Genomic DNA, 19,368 nt, shown 5'->3' with positions numbered 1-19,368 from the left:
TCTTAGTTTCACCAAAGAAGTCTCAGATAAAATAAGATTATTTATAAGAGTCTGAACTCACTGGATCAATACAACTACAATATTTTATGTGCTTTCCAGCAATTACCTCCAACAATCATCAAGATCAGATTCACAAATTTGATAACCCCATGAATGCAGAGACCTTTATTGTTGAAATCAGTTGATGGATAAGTTTGTGTTTCATTTCATAGCAATTGTTAAGGGAGAAGTGTGAATCTGCCCAGGGTGAGGGAAAGAAAAGCCTCACTGTAAAGGTACTTGATTTTTTTTTTCTTGTCTCTGTACTCTTAGCAACTTCACAATAATGAGTCTGGGCATATTGCCATTTTAAATCTTTAACTTTGAGTTTAAACACTTGGTTTGAAATTGCTCTGCCTATTTATTTGTAATAAGAGAGATGAACTGCAGTGCTATCTTACTGAGAAGTCATGCAATTCTTTATTTCTTGTGGGGAGAGGTAAGGTTCTTTTCAGTTTTATAAGAACTAAACAATCCGTGTGCCCTTGGGTTGTTGTTTCAGATATATTTTCTTATCTAAACATAGACATAGAATGACTACAGCTGGGCAAAAAGGCTTTGAGAGCGGGAATGACTTTTGACTTCCTGCTGGCATTCCCATTGAATTTTCTTGTGGGAAGCTGGCAGGGCACAGAGATGGAAGCAACATCCCTCTCTCGTGCTCTCCCTTCCTCATTGTTCTTATGTCCCTCCTACCCCCCCTCCTTCTCTCCCTTTCCTATCCTTCACTTTCCTTGTGGGTAGCTTGCAGTAAGAGAGTCAATGGGGAAGTCTTGGAAGTTGCAAGTCCAACACTAGCAGGCAGGTAAGAAGATGTGCAAGAAGTACCACATAGGTCGGGGAAGAGCACAGGGCTGGGAGTGTGGGGATTTCTTCCTCCCTGTTCCTTTCCTTCCCAGCATACAGGTAAGTAAGTAGCTGCTGCTAGGTGAGGAAGGGTATGAGGCATTGCGAGAATGGCTGGGAAACTGTCGTGAAACATAAAATGAGCATCAAATGATTGCAGCAGAAGCACAGCAGAGCTGAAGCAGCAGCAGTTACTGAAGCAGCCACAACTTTCTCACATTTCATTCCCTCAGGAGTCATGAGTCCTGAATTTTGAACATATTTTGTAAGTTAGCCCATTTAAGGTACTTTGGTTCAAAAATTGTTGCCCTATGATGCACCGTTTTGTCCATTTAAAGTTCTAGGAACAAGAGTTTTGATAGTTTATAGATGTTATTCTTTGTTATTTTAATTTATCATCACATTTTTTCTGCATATGTAATACGCTATTTGAATATTGAGTTCCTATGAAGGTTCTACATCTGTAAACAGTATTAGAAAATATGATAAATATTTAAATACAGTGAAGTTCATTACTAGATATTTGTGAAATGATACAGGTTATATAATAAATTGCTATTGGGAAAACATTGATAAGTGAGCCAAAATAAAATTAATAAAGTTAATGTAAAAAGAGCTTCAAGAACCTAAAAACCAAATTAATTTTAGCATATTTAAAATGTTTTAAGGAGAGATATTTCTTATTTACAGGAGACTCATTTAGTGGAATAGGATAAACCTCTATTAATGAAGTATAGAATGAATATAACAATCTAGAAATATTGTGTGGTAGAAATTTACTTACAAATACTTCAATGATAGCTAAATATGTGGCAATTTTGTTTCAAAAAGAATTGCCAATTGATGTGCAACAAATTCTTACTGGTATCAGGAAGCAGGAATTGTAATAGCTATGCTTAATATTTATGGACCTAATTTAAATTCTCCTATTATGTTCTGTCAATGTTTTCAATACTTGAATGAATGCATTTATGATAAAGTGGTAATAGGAGAGATCTTAAAGACATTGGAGCCTGACCTGGATAATAATATATCTCTGTGGGGGGAAAAATCATTAATGAGAGAAACAATTAAATTTTCTGTTGGATTATATTGTACTTATTTATCTTACACATTTTGTTGGATGGAAAAAGCTTGAGACCAACTTGAACACCATAGCTGAAATCTAAATACTTTGCGGCATTTCTCCCTTGACAAGTTAAACTCCAAATAACAGTTTATTAAATAAATCATGGTGATCAGGTTCACAGGTAAATATAGGCTTGGTAATTACTGTAAGCCAAAAGCAGAAAAATGCCAATATCAGTAGTGTTAGATGCAAACCAAGCATATAAGTCTGAAGTTCATTAGTACTATTTTTTGCACTGTACATGTAAGAATACTTGTGCTTTTCACGAGACTTTCTTTTCTTCTGTTAAATTGTATCCGATTCTCAGAGACTGAAATTTTCTTGGCAGAAGTATTTGTCACTGCCTCCTTCCTAGGGCTGCAAGAAACTGATTAGCCCAAGGTCACTTGGCTGGCTTTGTGTCCAATGCAGAACTAGAACTCACAGTCATCCAGTTTCATGCCTGATACTTTCACCATTACACCAAACTGGTTCTCATTCATAAGATTTATTCTGTGGTAAGTATACACAGGACTGTATTCTTATTCTTATATAGTGGTCTCAGACTAATAGGGTACTAACACTACAGAAGCTAAATTATCAAATTATTTTATATCATATTCACATCATGCCACATATTATTTAGGGGCTAAAGGAGAAGCATCTGTTTTTGAACATATTTGTTGTCATATTGCCTGAGATCTAAATAAAAATAAAATTTTATGTTCAAAATAGCTTGCCTATAGCATACGTTTTAATGAATGATTGCCTAAACATACAATTAGATAGGCAGATTGTATGAGATAAAATGCTGAATAAATATAATAATATATGAGAACAGAACATACTTAATATAATTTAAAACCACTATATTTTTTTAAATGTGCATTGTAAGCTCTTCTCCCAAAAAACAATTTTGGAAATAAAAAAATTTCCCTGTTAAACTGACTAGGGGTCGACTTTTTAAAAAAGAAGAAGCAAAGAAGGAACAAATAAAGCAAATAACATAAAAGAACAATATGTTTTTTATTAAGTTAATTGGCATTAACTTTTTCTTCTTCCATGTGCTCACTAGTTTATTTTCCAACCCTGAAATCTTTGGGATGACATGGAAAAATTAGGTCACTTGGCTCAAGAACTATTGTTCAAGACAAAACTGTTAGCTGAGTTTTAAATGCACATTTATTGTCCAGTTGGCTGGGAAAGCAAAAACAGATTTCAAAGTCAGATCCAAGAGTGATAAATATTAAGCATATATATGGGCTTATTACAGTAAGTTCAGCTATACAGTCACATGGTATACAGTCACAGCTTGATCTGCAGCAAAGTAACCATTCTTTATATGCAAATTTATTGATTTACATAACTCATTGTACTACAGGAAATCCTCAGCTTACAACCACAACTCAGCCCAAAATTTCTATGCTAAGCAAGAGTGAGTTTTGACCCATTTTACAATCTTTTTTGCCACAGTTGTTAAGCGAATCACTGCAGTTGTTAAGTGAATCATGCAGTTGTTAAACAAATACGGCTCCTCCTTAGTCTTTGCTTGTAGCTGGGAGGGTTACAAATGGTGATCACATGACCCTGGGACAATGCAGCTGTCATAAATACATGCCAGTTGCCAAGCATCCAAGTTTTGATCATGTAACTGTTGGAATGCTACAACAGTCGTAAGTGTGAAAACCAGTCGTAAGTCACTTTTTTCAGCACCCTTGTAATTTCAAATTAGTCACTCAACGAATGGCTTTAAGTTGAGGAATACCTGTACGTGACAATGAGGACATATTATTTTCACTGTGTTGTGAAATCTAAAAATTGTAAGATTGTCTTCAGATGTCAGCAGCCCAGCACGTAGTCCTAGTCAGCCCCTTCCATCTTCTGTTTTGTTTTAAAAGTGCTAGAAAGTGCTAATGCTATTCTGTTTTTGTTTAAGTGGGAATGGTCCAGTAGTGATATAGAAACAAACTGCCTGCACACTAGTTACTTAGAGGGATGCAGTATTTACAGAAATGTAAATCTTTAACAACAGTGCTAGTTGAACATTACACAATGGGGAAGAAAAAATACTCCAGTTTTATTACATAATCCCTGAGTTCTGGACAGGATCCAGACTCAAACTAGGCTTATTGAGATAATTAGGAATTGGACAAGTCACTTATTTCAATAAACTGCTCTGGACAACTCAAAAATTGTGTGGCGGGAAGCCTAAGTATTTAAAAATGCAAAAATAAAGAGAGGAAAGTATGTTACTGGTGCAAAACATTTCAAAACATTTCATCTCAAAATAGCATCTGCAGAATTAAAGTTTTCCTTTTTTAGTTATGAGTCTGATCTCTGTTGCACATATCCTTTTATTGCTGTCTCTTAAGAACATAAACAATTTCCTTAGAGAATAGCATTGCATTATGTAATCCTTTCATTGCTGTCCATCAAATTTATAGGGTGAAGAAAAAAAAATTCTCTTCATTAAAGGCTATGAATGAAAATGTTTGCAGTGTTCTTAAAGGGGATCCAAGTATATCTAAAAATAAGTGGTTTTTTTTTTTATTCTGCATTATAGGAATATTCTCATTAATATCTTGCCTGACATCTTTTCCATTCAGGCCGAAGGGTACCATTGCCTATACAATTTTAGAACAGCACTGACACGTAACAAACTATATCTAGAAAAATAGTTTGAATCTTGACTACAGATGCATTAGTGTAGTTTTTAATGGTATTTGCTTTATCCTGTTGACAGCCCCTTGGCTCCTTTTCATATTGTTACCTGGTATATATAGATCCATGTGTAAAGATAAAGAAATTAGTTTCATTCTACAGAAGTAGGCCCATAGGAAAACAATTTTGAAATTGTTTCTTCCTTTGATCCCAAGTTGTAATTGCTGACAGTCTAATATAAGAGACTGCTTGAACAAATTAGGGCAATGAAATACTTAAGAGCTGCTGATTATATGGAATGCTGAAAACAACTCTCCTTGCAATACTTGTTTTCTTAAATATAGTCTTTCTGGAGATTTGTTATTCTATTCTTTGGTGCAAGGATGTTTAAGGTTTATTTAAATGAGACAAAAACAATACTTTGCTTTAAAGAAATGTTTAATCTGGAATATTAACAGTTTCATTATTTATCTGATGTTCTAATATTCTGCTTTTATCTCTCTGGAATTCAAGATGGCATTCTTAGTTCTTTCCCTTGTTCCTTTGTGTTATTTGGTATAAGCACTTCGCAAGGGATAAAACATGGAGTCAGACATGATTGGTTTGCAGATATCTTGACCCAGGCTGGACAGGAGATGTGATAGAGCTGTATTCTGGTGCCTACTGATTGTTGGGATAGATGTAGATGGGGAAGAACAAACTCGACCTTAATCTGAGCCAAGACAGAAAAGCTGTGGATACAGAAATGTTCTGATTCCATGGATATTCAACCTATAGTTCTCTATGTTGCAGAAATGGTTTGTAATCTATTCTAAGACACCTCTTGATTCACAGAACAAGTGGCAGCTGCTGATAAGGAGGTTTTTGCAGAGTTATCTTGTGCCAGTTACAACCATTCCTTGTAACAATCACTCATGTTTTAGACATCTCTGTTTGGATTAGTACAATTCACTAAGGGGGATTTGCCCTTGGAGAAAATTTTAAAGTTCCAAGTGGTCCTGAATGCATCTGCTCCAGTACTGAGGGAGTATGAAAGCTACCCCATGTACAGTTAACAGTCTGCTTCACTGCATGGTTATTAGCTTACACTGATTATTAATTTGCTTTCAGGTGCAGTAAGAAAACACCAGTTGTCACCTTTAAAGATCTACATGGCTCAAGACTTGTATATCTATGAAGTAACATTTTTTCAGTGATTTCTGCCTAGTCAATATTATTGTATCAGATAGAGGAGACTCTTTGCAGGGCTCTTCTTTAAGGACCATCAAAAGCATAGAGTTAACCCTTTTCAATGGCAGCTCCCTTCCCAAAATCAGATTAATCTCCATCCTGTTATGTTTTAGGAAAACCACTTTATCCTTTTCAAGACAGTCCTTTGGGTGGAACTGTTACGAACAATAATCTCCCATGCTGAGTTTCTAATCTGTTTGCTCCTTGTGTGCCAAACTTGTAATTGCAGCTGCAACTCTGATTTTTAACCTTTTTGTAACAGTGAAATATAAGATGTTCAATGTCTCAGATTGGGGTAACATATAAGATTCGTTAATTCAGTAAACACATCTCCATTAGACTACTGTTAGTTAAGAGTTTTCCTGTTTATAGTAGTTAAATGGGAAATGCTGCAATATTGAGTTCATGCATTCCCCAAGTCATAACATGGTTTTATTTAAACATGTTTGAGCCCAGCCTTTTGGGCTGTAATCCATAGCTTACAGTAGCACTGGACTTTGGTTCATTTTGTATGTTATGGTTAAATAATCCATGGTTTAATATGATAAGCAAGACAGTCCATTATGATCTGAGAAAGAATTCTAAACTGAAGATAGTAGTTTTCTAGTTTTCCCATGTAATTTCTACTTGTCAAGGACTAAATTGTGAAAGCCAAGCTCTCAAATAGCCTGTCATCAAATCAGAGCATAGTGATGTAGCACAAATGATTACAAGCTTCAACTTGTAACTGTGAGGTCCCAGTCTATTGACATGATGCTCAAGCTCCCAATTATTGAAAATATGAATGGAATGGCAAAAGAAAATAATGCAAATAAACAATGTTGTTGCCCTATGTGCAATAAAGTTGGCGTTATATTTGTGTAATGAAGTATAATAGTGGATACTCTATGTTAAATTTCATCACTCTGCTAAAGCAGATTCTCCATTATTTTCTCCAGTGTGATGCTATCCAAAAATGTTCAGCAGAAGGGGAAATAATTGGAGTTCTATATAACTGGGCAGCCATCAAGATTACAAAAACTAGAAAACTATTTAAATTATAAACTTCAGAGATAAAAATATAGAATGAGATTTTTACTTTTAAAGTGTAGTATTCTCTTCTAATTTTTATATGACTTGCTCATTCTCTTCTAGGGATTTTTTGATAGGTAAAAAACCAATTTCTACAAGCAGACAGTATTTATAACTTTTTAGGTCCTGAACACAAATCCAGGCATGTTAAATTAAAATTAAAACCAAGCATTATACAAAATGTATTGTTAAGAAATGTTCTCACAGTGCCAAAAAAATCTATTTAGAATTCCTCATCCATACAGTCCCACACAGTTTATAGCTCTTGGCAGCAATCAGGTACTGATAAGGGGAAATGATGTTTATAATCTGCCTTTAAATTCTTAAATAGGGATGTACAACACACAGTCTTCAAAGCTTGCTACCATATTGTAAATTTTAAATCTTATACAATAAAAGAGGGAAATTATTAAATGTCAGAAATAGTTATATTAATTTAATTTAAAATAAAATGCATTTTATCTTACTGTTTGAACACCACTCAAGGGCACATACAGTTCTTGGTTCAAAAAAATATTTAAACTTAAACTAATGATATAAAGGACTTTCACATACTCAGATTAAAATCCTGATTACCCAGTATCACGTGCCTTTACATTTTGTTTATAACCCTTTGTGTTAAAAATACTATAGTTATCTGACTTTCCTGAATTATTATCCAAGTACCATATTTCATTAAATAAATATATGTGATAGATGACCCTTTGTTATTACTGTATATTGTAATTATTTTAAGGTAACTTTAAGGTACATGTAGTTTTTCTCATAAAAATACTTTGCACAATATATCAACATAGATGGACATGTATTTATGTTATATACTTAATTTTACTTAACAGTAAGATAATTATTGAGAAAGGAACTGGGCTTTTCTTCATTAAATGTTTTCCCCGGCAGAAATTGGAAAGCCATCCCTTGGGAATGTTTCAGTTTGGATTCCTTCACAGAACAGGGGGGGTGGCTATAGTGGCCAAGTGCCAGCTCCAATTCTGTTTTTTTTTTTTTTTTTTTCCCCTGGGCTTTCCCAAAGCCATCTAGTCAGCTACTGTAAAAGTATACAAGGCCTGCAGTCCGAACCAGCATTTTTTTTCTTTTGGTTCTAATTCTATGCATGCTATCATCCTAGCCATTTGGGGGTACTCCTACCGAACTCAGCAGGCTACTAAGATGAATTGATTTCTATTTGGCAGTGACATTGATCAGCATATTTAATTTTATTCAAAATAGCGCCTATTTTTTCCAATTGCATTTCCACAAAAATCCAACAATTGATTGCGTCTTGTTCCTATTGCTGGACACAGTGCCAACTGTAACTGAGTAATTCAAACAGGCATTAAATTAAAAATGTCTTGGTATACTTATAGGGCTACGGGATTTGGCCTGCAAAAATCCAGACGACCGCTAAACGGCAGCAAGGAGAGACAGAAATTCCTCATTCATTCCTGTTATGGTTGGGAAGGGAGACAGAGTGAGAAACAAAGACAGAGTGTGTGCGTGTGAGAAAGAGGGAGAGGGGTATAGGTAGGGAGGTATACATAGATATTCCGGGTTACGTCGCAGCCTCCCACTCCTTTCCTGTTTTGCGACACCAAGAGGAAGCCGGTCAGCTCTGTTGGTTGCCGACTGGACCCTCTGCAGCTCCAGGCCCACCAGCCCACTTCCTCCCTCGTTCCTTTCGCCCGCCCTCTCTCGAAAGCGGGGCAACCGGCAGAACCCTCGCTACCGTCCTCTCACGCACTCCGTATCACTGGCAGGCAAGCGCCTCCCCTCGGCTCTTGGCGTTGCCACGCCGCTCAGCTGATTGGGGAGCACGTTAGGCGGCGGCGGCTGCCACTGCTGAGTTAGTAGTACAGTAACATCCTCGGCAGGACAGCGGCGGCAGCAGCAGCAGCAGCAGCCGCCGGAAGGCTCGCGGCGCAGTAAGCGACAAAGCCAGAGCTCCGCTTTCCCTCTCCCTTTCGCGTCACACGCACGCACGCGCGCGCAAGCTCCCGAACTCGAGGCCGGGCTACTCGTCCGCCTCCCCGCGCGCGCCTGCACACGCAACATCTACACATACCACGCACACCTCCGCGAGCGCGCGCGCGCACCCCCGCTCGTCATCACCTTCGTCGTTTCCAATCCCTTTCTCGTAGTCGCGCGAGCTTCCACAGCCGAGTCGCCTCCTCCGCCGCCTCCCCCCCTCCCCTCCGGGTGTGTGGCTCCCGTGCTCTCCGCATCTCGGACTGTCACTCCGGTGAGAGGTGTTCGCATAAACCCCCGTTCTAAGCTTTCGCTTCCTTCGAGAGAGACGAAGGCCGGCATGTCCGGGCAGCAGCCGCAGCAACTGCCGGCGACGGCTCCTCTGGCGCCGAGCAACCCGACTCCCTCACCGGCCTCGGCCGCGCTTCTCCTTCACCCGCCGCCGCCGCCACCGCCGGCCACTTCGGCCCCGCCGCCTCCTCCTCCGCCCGCCGTAGCGGTGGCAGCGGCGACGGCGACAACGGCAACAACAGTCTCGGCTGTCTCTTCAGCTGGGCCCATGTCTGCCGGGAGCGGCAGTAGCGCCCCGGCCCCTTTCCCTCACTGCGGCGATCCAGCCCTTAACGAGCAAGAAAAGGAGCTCAAGCGGCGCCTTAAGCGGCTCTACCCGGCCGTGGACGAGCAGGAAACGCCGCTTCCTCGGTCTTGGAGCCCGAAAGACAAATTCAGCTACATCGGCCTCTCACAGAACAACCTGCGCGTCCACTACAAAGGTGAGGGGAAAAAAAGGGGACGGCAGTAGCAAGGCCCGAGGCCAGCACGCTTTTCTCTCCGGCCTTCGTCCAGCAGAGACGCCCAGGCAGCCAAGCAGGTTGTGACAGGATGGTCAACAGCTCCCGCAAGAGTCCCGGAGGCAGGGTCGTCTACCTCTTCCACTGTCTAGAGAGCCAAACCCCAACCCGAGTATTTCCAGGTCGACCCCTGCACCTAAAAAACACCCACCCCAGTTCGGCCAGCAAAGCCCTCCCCCCCCAACCCCCCTTGCATCCGCTGCTGTCGGTGGACGACACCCCGCTTCTTCATGCATCATTTTTTGTTTCCACCTTCGACAGACAACACTTGACGCCACCACTCTCAACTGCCCACTTCCCAAAAAACCAAATGGCATATTTTTAATCTCCTCTGACAACCTTGTTCTTGTTTCTTTTTCTTTTTTTCTCTGGTGTCTCTTTTGATTTCCTTTCTGCCCCATCTACTTTCACCTTCGGCAATTTAGGATTAAGTGCAATCAGGCCTGGTCTTTTAGGAACTAGGCCTGGGATTATCTGTTTTTAAACCTGATACTCCCCTCTCTTAAACCCCCATCCCTGGATTTCTTAATCGGGGAGGAAACGTTTTAGAAGAAATCAATAGGGGGGAGGAGAAATGTTAAAAAATAGAACAACAGGAAACAAATGTCATTGGGTCCTCCGAGAAAAGTTAGGAAGCCAAGTAGACACCCTCTCAGCTTCATTTTTTTCCCCATCTTCCAAATATTGAGACGCTTGGATGATCCTTTATTTTCTGGTTGTGGATGATGTGGGGAGAATGAGTGTATAAAGTGTCCTTTTCTTCAAAAGAGATTATTTCTCCTGTTGAATAACAACTTGGGGTCAGGGGAGGAGAAAGCAAGTCAGTCAGTGTGACGTGTCCAATTAAAAATAACCGGTTAGGGCAAGAAATGTGTTTGTTTAGCAAGAGAGTAAAGGTCAGCAGAAGTTGGAAGAATAAATGTAAAACTTTTAAAACGAGTAAAAATGAAGAAAGAAATCCATTGTTCTGTAAATTCATCTGGCATGATGATGAACATTAGCTGCAATATTGGCTAATGAAAAATTAATTCCTTCAAATGGTTTCTATTATATGTTGAATTTATCTTCCTTCTTTGATGTTAATATCAGGAAGTAAAGAGTCACAAGCTGATGTACAAAAAGCTATATTTTCTGTTGTGCTGAAATCATTTGGGACAGTTCATGTTTCCTTCTGCATTTTAGATTTATACACACATAAACACACAGTCCAGACTTACACTCATTCATCTAAAATGGAATAGGAAACCAAGATATACTTAAATGAAGTAAGAGAAAAAAGGAGACAACTGGTTATTAAGTGCATATTGTAGAAAAAGACTCATCTATTGTTCTAAACTTTTGATCTTACAAAGACAGGCTTTGGAAAAATTTATGTTTGTGTGTAAGTGTGTGTGTGGTGTGTGTGTGTGTGCATACAAAGAAGCAGGAGTGCTTTGTCTAGAATGGAGGAAAATGAAAACAAATAAGAATCTATTATGTATAGCTTCTGATTTACAGCTTAGTACATAGCAAATATAAAATTTTTAATATTTAGATATCAGCTTGCATCTTTCACAGAAAAATGGTACAGTGTCCTAATATGCTGACAGTCCCTTTAAGCACTGGAAGAAGTTTCCTTGTTTTGATGCCGAATTTCTACATAGTGAAATAATATTTTTAAGTTCAACCATAAAGATTTAGATAACTAGTAATTTGGAATTTTCCAAGGCAAGTTTTTCTTTGAATGACTCTTTTGTATGCTGTATGGCAGTACTATAGTGTATATTTGAAATATGTAACAATTTAATGATTCAGAGATAAAGCTAAAGTACTAAATTATCACTAACCTAAATGAGAATGATGTTGTGTCCTTGGGCTTTCTTATCACTGTGACAAAGACTATAAGTCATTGCTTCCATTTTTTTATTAATTGCAACTTATCATATCACATGGCAGATCAACTTTTATTTATCTTAGTTATATTAGAAATATAAAATCAGAATTTGAGAGTGTTATGAATCTATGCTCGCTAACCATAATCATAGTATAGGATTTGGGAGAGATGCTAAACTGCAGATAAACTAAAATAGAAATGGATGTTTTGACCTCCTTGCAGCCATGCTGAAAGATGAGTTGATAGCAAGGGGGAAAGTAGAGGCTAAACTTGTTGGACTAACCATGATTTATGCACTGTTAAATCTGAAAAGTGATTAACTTCCTATGGATTTGAGCTTTAAGTTAATATGTTCATTATGATTTGCATTGTTAATCAGGAAATATACGTTGAGAATAATTTACAGCTATTCCATATTTATTTTATTTTGTATTGTACTTTTTGTGTGATATTTTATTAACAAGTATTGCAGTGTGTAGTTTGGCTTAATATAAAAGTATAATAGTGGTTTCTTTCTTTGTCTGCAATGCTCAAAAATTGTTTCATTTCAGAACATTTGGATTGAGTTCATTTCACCCACAGAGAAATAGAAATAAAACTGCACAATTCATTCATAACTATGATTCATAAATAATTACCGTAATTCAGACATAGATTTAGTTACTTGAGGATCTATATAAAGAATATTGAAGATTTGATTATATAGATACCATTTGATTTTTTTTTCTTAGAAGTATATGTGGAGAGATAAAATGATAAATCAATTCAGTTCAAACTAAAGATGCAATTGGAGAGTGCATCTTTTCCAGTCTTAGGTAAAATTCTCAAATACCGTATAAAGAATAATTCTTCATGCAGACAATAGTTTTGCTGTATATGCTAGCTACATCACCTAGTAGTGTCAAACACCATATAATAAAAAATAGTAGAAAAAGATTTCTAGTAAACCTGTGTAATAACTAAAAAAATAGAAAATGAAGGATTAACTTATTTAGAAGAGGAATGCATTGATTTTTATATATAATAACATTCTGAATAAGTTCAATAATGTAACTGTTTTGTTATTAGTTATATAAACTTAACATTTTAAAGCTATAATAGATGTCCCACCAAATTATAAATACGTTCAAATGAAAGTTTGATGAGCCATTGTAAATAGATGAGCCATTGTAAATTTTGTTGTTATGGATGGGAAAATTGTATAGGTAGTTTTTTTTTCTTCTCTAATAATTACTTACATAGTACCAATTCTTCAAAAAGTGATTCTATAATAATAAGATTATGTGGGAACCACAAAAACTATTTTCTATAAATGTCTGCACTAATTTTCAGATAGCTGAAATGCAAGCGTCCTGATTAAAACCATCCCAGCTGAACATTAACTTATATTGAACCAATATTATGGCCATGTGGCTTATTATTTTATAGCTTAATTACAAATGAAAAAAATATTATTGCTTAACCCAAACTGCATATGGGTATGAATGGATAGCAGTGTCATTTTTTTCTCTGCTCCTTCTCTTGCATAAATACCACTTAAACTATGAACTGAATATTGCTCATTCAACCCTATATTTTAGTGGTTATATTTTGATTTTCTAGTAGCAAATATCACTGTATAAGAGTTTAACTCTGTGTTAACATTTGTTTTGTTTTAAACAGTTTTCAAAACTGTTATTCTACTTTGAGAAAGGAATGTACATTTATAATTTACCATAAGGCTTATGCAACCTGTGCCAGCATAAAATAATGTAGTATAAAATTTGTATCCCAATTGCTAAGCCTTATTCTGTTAGCTGGTTCTATACCTATTGTTTAAATGCAGGACAAATTAAGAAAAGTGATTGGGGGATTCCCATAGATTAATTTCTCATTCCACTAAATGTTACGTACCAATGGGAAAAAATACCATTCACTTTCTCTGATGTGGAGAAAATGGTTAGAATGAGATTGAGCAAGTTTAGGCAAGTGCTTGAGTAGTTTAGTTATTTGTCAGATTATGCAACTAACAGGTGCAGTGACATTGGACCTTACCAGACAGATTACTTCTCAATACAGATCTAGCACTTTAATGTGAAAAAAAAAACTAAACCTGTTATCTAAAATTAATCCTGACAAGTTACACTAATAGAAGAAGAGCATAGGATGAAGCAGGAGGGACAATCAATAACAAGCAAAATTTTCATCTTGAGTGCTGCAAGGGAATATCAGTGCCGGCATGCAGATATCCAGAAGTAGCCATGGAGCCAGAATGCTTTTGCAATATAGTGCTTCATTCCCCCACCATCAGCATCATAAAAGTATAGCTTCATGAACCTTTTATTGGCAGAAGCAATGGAAAACCTGCAATGCATACAATGGTGACAGAGCCAGCAACATACAATTAGTGGGTAGAAATCAGCTCTTTTTTCCCAGCCTTTTAATTCAAGAGGAGATACACATGGAAATATATGTACAGTAGTATCTTGGTACTCAAAACTGCTTTGAAACTCATCAAATTTGGTGTTCAGCACATTTTGACATGAAAATTTTGTCCCAGTACTCATGGACAAGCTAGAACTTGTCAGTGTCGGCTGCCTTTTGACTCACTAAAAATTGTTTGGTACTCATTGTTTTGGTACTCATTGTCTCTACCAAAACCAATTAACAGTGAGTACCAAGATACCATTGTATTTTTAACACATATGTAGAATCATTTCAAATGTAATCACTGGTTTCAAATCTCATGCAGGTATCTTAAGTAATCTTATATCTGTAAAATTATTTAGCTATGATTAATCTTATTTACTGGTTTGATAGATTGTTTTTTTAGTAAGTACTAAGAACAGATGTTTTTCTGGAGAATAAAACCAAAAATAATACTTAATTACATAGAAGTAGTAAACTACTCAGTCTTTGCTTTAAAGAAACTAACGCTAAACTCTTTGAAAATCGCTTCAAGTATAAGGAATGGTTGTAAATTAACCATTGTTTTGATACAATTGTTTTACAAATAGTTCTTTCCTTGTTTTCTGATCAAAATGATGATGAAGATGATGATTTATTAAAATTGTATAGCAGCCAAGTTCCAACTAATCAGGACAATTCACAAGAAAAAAACATTAAAAACAAAAAAAAAAATACAGTAGGCAAAAATAAAAGAAAAAAAGATGGCAAGGATGGCAGACATTGATCCCAAACAGAAGAGAACAAAACCCTGTAGAATCCTAAGGGGGATCTTGCTAAAGGCCTGGACAGAGACATCTCTACAAGATTCTTCAAAACATCAGTAGAATGGGGGACCATCCCAATCTTAGGGGAACCTCATTCCAGAACCGGCTACTGCTAAACTGAATGCATGTTTTAGGGTTTCAATAGTACCCAGATTGAAGGATACGATTAGGAAAGTTAAATGTTTAGCCTCTCACAAGTACTTTATTTTGTAGCTGTTTTATTAATGAACCATTGTCTTCAATTTCTAGAATATATTTTAATATATTTTCATAGGCCATGGGAAAACTCCAAAAGATGCTGCTTCTGTTCGTGCCACTCATCCCATACCTGCTGCTTGTGGAATATATTATTTTGAAGTAAAAATTGTCAGCAAAGGAAGAGATGGGTAAGATTTTCATATATTGTTGCAAATATAGTTTGATTTATACAGGCTGACATTTTAATAAAAAAATTAGTGGTGCATGCAATTTTCTAATTTTCTCCATATATTAAAGATGTAATTCAGTTTATTCAGTTGAAGAATTGTTATAGACCGACACTGTTCGTTTTTTTTTCAATCATCAATTTCTGTATAGTCCAGAGAAATCAAATACTTGGCCTACTTGCATTACAGACAAATTCCTTTTGGTAATTTAATACAGTAACACTGTTAAATTAATAGTATGCATACTACCTAGATTAAAATAGAATTTTTTATTTTTCATTTCTGCTTTCTGATACTATTCTAGTAAATTCAAATTTAGTGAATTTGTGGCTCATAATAATCTAATGCAAGCTACAATTTCAAAATTCTGATTTCTTTGATTCAGTTAATTGGTCTATAGAAGAGTATATAGTTCCCACTACGTGAAAAGCCACAAAACATTTTGCACAACATGCTAATAATTATGCTCCAAAAGTGAATGTCTAGGGCCTTTTTTATAGAATAGGACTTTTAAGGAGTCAAATCAGTTTTCCTAAACATCTGCAAATGTCTATGGAGATTCTCAATCATCCAGGTTATGGGTATCATGCCTTTTGGAAAAAGGACCTTTAGGATAAATTTTTGCAGAATCTTTCTGTACAATTTCTGAGGTTGCAAGTCTGTAATTTTCTATTCATATATGAATATACAGTCCAGGTTTGGACAGAATACTACAGTTAAATGTTGACTCATTTGTAGCTAAGTATGTTGTGCAAACCTATGCAATTGGATTAGTTCAGTAAACTATGGTTAATAGATTAATTGTGGGAATAAAATTAGCTCTATCTTAATGTGATTGTAATGATGAATAAAGACTAATGTGCCATATAAGTAATTAATAATATGATAAACTTTTGTAAATCATGTTAGCATGTTGGAGGAAATAAGTACTTCCTCATTCCATGATTGACAGTTAGGACTTCATTTAATTAACAACAGACTTCAACTGAATCCCAGTAAGACAGAGTGACTGAGGTGGCCCCTCTACTCGGGAGTTTATCATCTTTGGATGGGATTGCACTGCCCCAGACAGACCTGGTGCATAACTTGGGGGTTCTCTTGAACTCATGGCTCCTGCTCAAAAAGCTGGTGGCGGCTGTAGCCAGGAGGGCCTTTGCCCAGTTTCACATTGCGCGCCAATTACGCCCTTTTCTGGACAGGGAGCCTCTACCCTCAATCACTCCTACCCTGGTCATCTCCCTATTAGATTATTGCAATACACTCTACATGGGGCTACCTTTGAAAAGTATCCAGAAGCTTCAACTGGTGCAGAGTGCAGCTATGGGAGCCATACTGCGTGCCCAAAGAAGGGCTCATACAACACCCTTACTCCACAAACTGCACTGGATACCAGTTTGCTTCTGGGTCCAATTCAAGGTATTGGTCATCACCTATAAAACCATACATAGCATAGGCTTCATCCAATCTCATTAGCCCATCTCACTCGATCAGGCAGGGAAGGTATGTTACCTGTCTGTAGCAAAGAATTTCGACTGGTGAGGTCTAGGAAGAGAGCCTCCTCGGCCAGTGCCCTCACTTTGTGGAACATCCTGCTACCAGAGGTGAAGAAAGTCCTCAAAGGGGGCAAAATTTGACTCTGCATACTTGCATGAAGGTCACAGAGGACCAGGCAACCATGGGGCTGGTTAGCCCCTTGAGAGCCCCTCCACCTGTAATAATCCAATGTTAAAGGCCATCTTAGAATTTTTTTTCCTTTTGATGTTTGTCATTCTATAATTTAAAATTTTTTAACCCTAATTTAATTTTTAATTTTAATGTTACTATTTATATGTTTTATGTATTGATTATATTGTACATCGCCCAGAGCCCCTTTTTGAATGAGAAAGGTGATTTAGAAATATGATATATAAAGAAATAATAAATAATTCCCCCTACTTTTGACTGTCTATCAAGATCCTCAATCATCCAGGTCATGGTTATCCCAAAGATAACCATGTGGTTTGTCCAAAAGGCAACTGGACTTTCATTCCTTTTGAGGAATGTAATAATATGAGTTTATATTTGTGGTATTGATAGACAGTTTGTAAAATACTTTAACAGTTGAATTTTTAATGCAATTCTAAACAATGTATGCACTGAGTAGTATATACTAATGTGTTTTTTTTTTTAATAGCAGAATGGGAGCAGGTGGGATTAAAGTACACAGGAAGCTTTATATTATTTACTATTTCTCTAAAGATGCTTTATACATATAGGCAAGATAATTTTTATTTATTTATTATATTTTTAAACCACCTGTCTCCCTCTGCAATAACATTTCTTGTGGAGAATTCTTTGAACTTGGCTATAAAATGGCTATCAAAACCTTTAAAGAATGCAAACCTTACTACAATTGTCTAGATATTTGTAACATAGAAGTTTATACAAATATATCTGCTATATTTTCTAGAACTTCTCAAATAATGTTAGCAGTAGAAATATCGAGCTCTATATTCAATGCATATTGTGCATCTTGGAGTGAATGTTGAGTCCTGAAGATTTTTTTGGCAAGAATTTAGAAGTGGCTTGCCATTGCCTTCTTTCTAGGTCTGAGAGAGAATGAGTAGCCAAGATCACAGCCATCTTTGTGCCTTAAGTAGGATTAAAACTCAAAATCCCTCAGTTTCTAGCCAGGTATCTTAACCACTACACCAAACTGGCTCTCAGTTACATCTAAAGAAGAAAGTTAACTATTGGTCATCTTCCAATTTGGATTTTAATAACAGAGTCACATTTTGCAGAAGTTAATTTCAAATGATTCATGGTCTCAGAGTGTAACCAAAGGTCTGTGTTTTAACCTATCTCTGTTACTGTCCCTGGTTAGAGATCATGCTGAACAGAGCAGAACAGAATAACAGAGTTGGAAGGGACCTTAGAGGCCTTCTAGTCCAACCCCCTGCTCAAGCAGGAGGCCCTATACCAGTGATGGCGAACCTTTTAGAGACTGAGTGCCCAAACTGCAGCCTAAAACCCATTTATGCATCGTTGAGTGCCGGGTGGGTGTGGCCCATTGGGTGGCTGTGGCCCATTGGCTGGGCGTGGCTGCCGTGGTAAAAAGTTTAAAAGTTCAATCAATTCCAACTTTGCAAGATCTTTTTTTTCCTGCGAGAAGTTGAAATTGACTGATTGAACCTTTTTTTTTTTTTTTTGCACACAGCGACGGAGGCCTAAAGCGAAAAGGTTTTATAAAACCCAGCTGAAGGCCTAGGACTGGGGCGACGGCACGCATGCCCACAGAGAGGGCTCTGAGTGCTGCCTCTGGCATCTGTGCCATAGGTTTGCCACCACTGCCCTATACCATTTCAGACAAAGGTCTGTCCAGTCTGTTTTTGAAAGCCCCCAGTGATGGAGATATTGAAGAGTACTGGACCTAAAATAGAAATTTGTGTTGCCCTTCTGCTTTCTTCCTTCCATGTAGATGTAGTTCCATTAAGGGCTACACATTGAGTGGGGTTTGTCAGTCAGTTACAAATTCATCTGGTGGTAATGCTATCTATCCCACATTTTTCTAGCTTACCAAGAAGTAGGTTGTGGTCTACTTTATCAAATGCTTTACTGAAATCCAAGTATACTATGTCCACAGCATTTCATTGGTCCACTAATTTAGTCACTTTGTCAAAGAATGAAATAAGATTTGTTTGGCATGATCTGTTTTTGACAAACCCATGTTGGCTTCTGGTTATAACTGCATGCCTTTAGGTGTTCTCAGATCAGTTGCTTGATTATCTTTTCCAGGATCTTCCCAAATATTGATGTCAGACTGATTGGTCTGTAGTTTCCTGGATCTAATTTTTTTCCCTTTTCTGAAGATGGGAATCACATCCTCTGGTAATTCCCTGGTGCTCCAGAATCTTTGAAAGATATGATTCAATGTTTCTGAGATCATGTCTGCCAGCTCCTTCAGAACTCTGGCATCTAATTCATCAGGTGCTGGTGATTTGAACTCATTTAGAGTAGACAGGTGTTCTCTTACAATTTTTTTGCCTGTTTCAGTTTAAATCCCTTGTCTGTCTTTTATGATTCTGTTTTTGGTAGATTGGGTTATTTTTTC

The 19,368-nt window shown here is 37.2% G+C and overlaps 1 protein-coding gene across 1 annotated transcript in view; it reads left to right on the top strand.

The window, feature by feature from the left end:
* The first annotated feature begins 8,192 nt into the window (after positions 1-8,192).
* RANBP9 (RAN binding protein 9) overlaps positions 8,193-19,368 on the top strand; it is a 41,220-nt gene continuing 30,044 nt past the window's right edge. Inside the window, exons 1-2 of the mRNA XM_039322670.1 lie at positions 8,193-9,690; positions 15,128-15,239. Of these exons, the coding sequence (XP_039178604.1) occupies positions 9,258-9,690; positions 15,128-15,239 (545 nt within the window). The 5' untranslated portion in view covers positions 8,193-9,257. The remainder of the gene's footprint in view (positions 9,691-15,127; positions 15,240-19,368) is intronic.

This window comes from Crotalus tigris, unplaced genomic scaffold, assembly GCF_016545835.1.
Source record: "Crotalus tigris isolate CLP2741 ecotype Arizona unplaced genomic scaffold, ASM1654583v1 scf7180000024119.3904262, whole genome shotgun sequence".
NCBI classification, from domain to species: domain Eukaryota; kingdom Metazoa; phylum Chordata; class Lepidosauria; order Squamata; family Viperidae; genus Crotalus; species Crotalus tigris.
The sequence above is the reverse complement of the archived record's forward strand: the minus strand, read 5'-3'. Positions and strand labels throughout refer to the sequence as shown.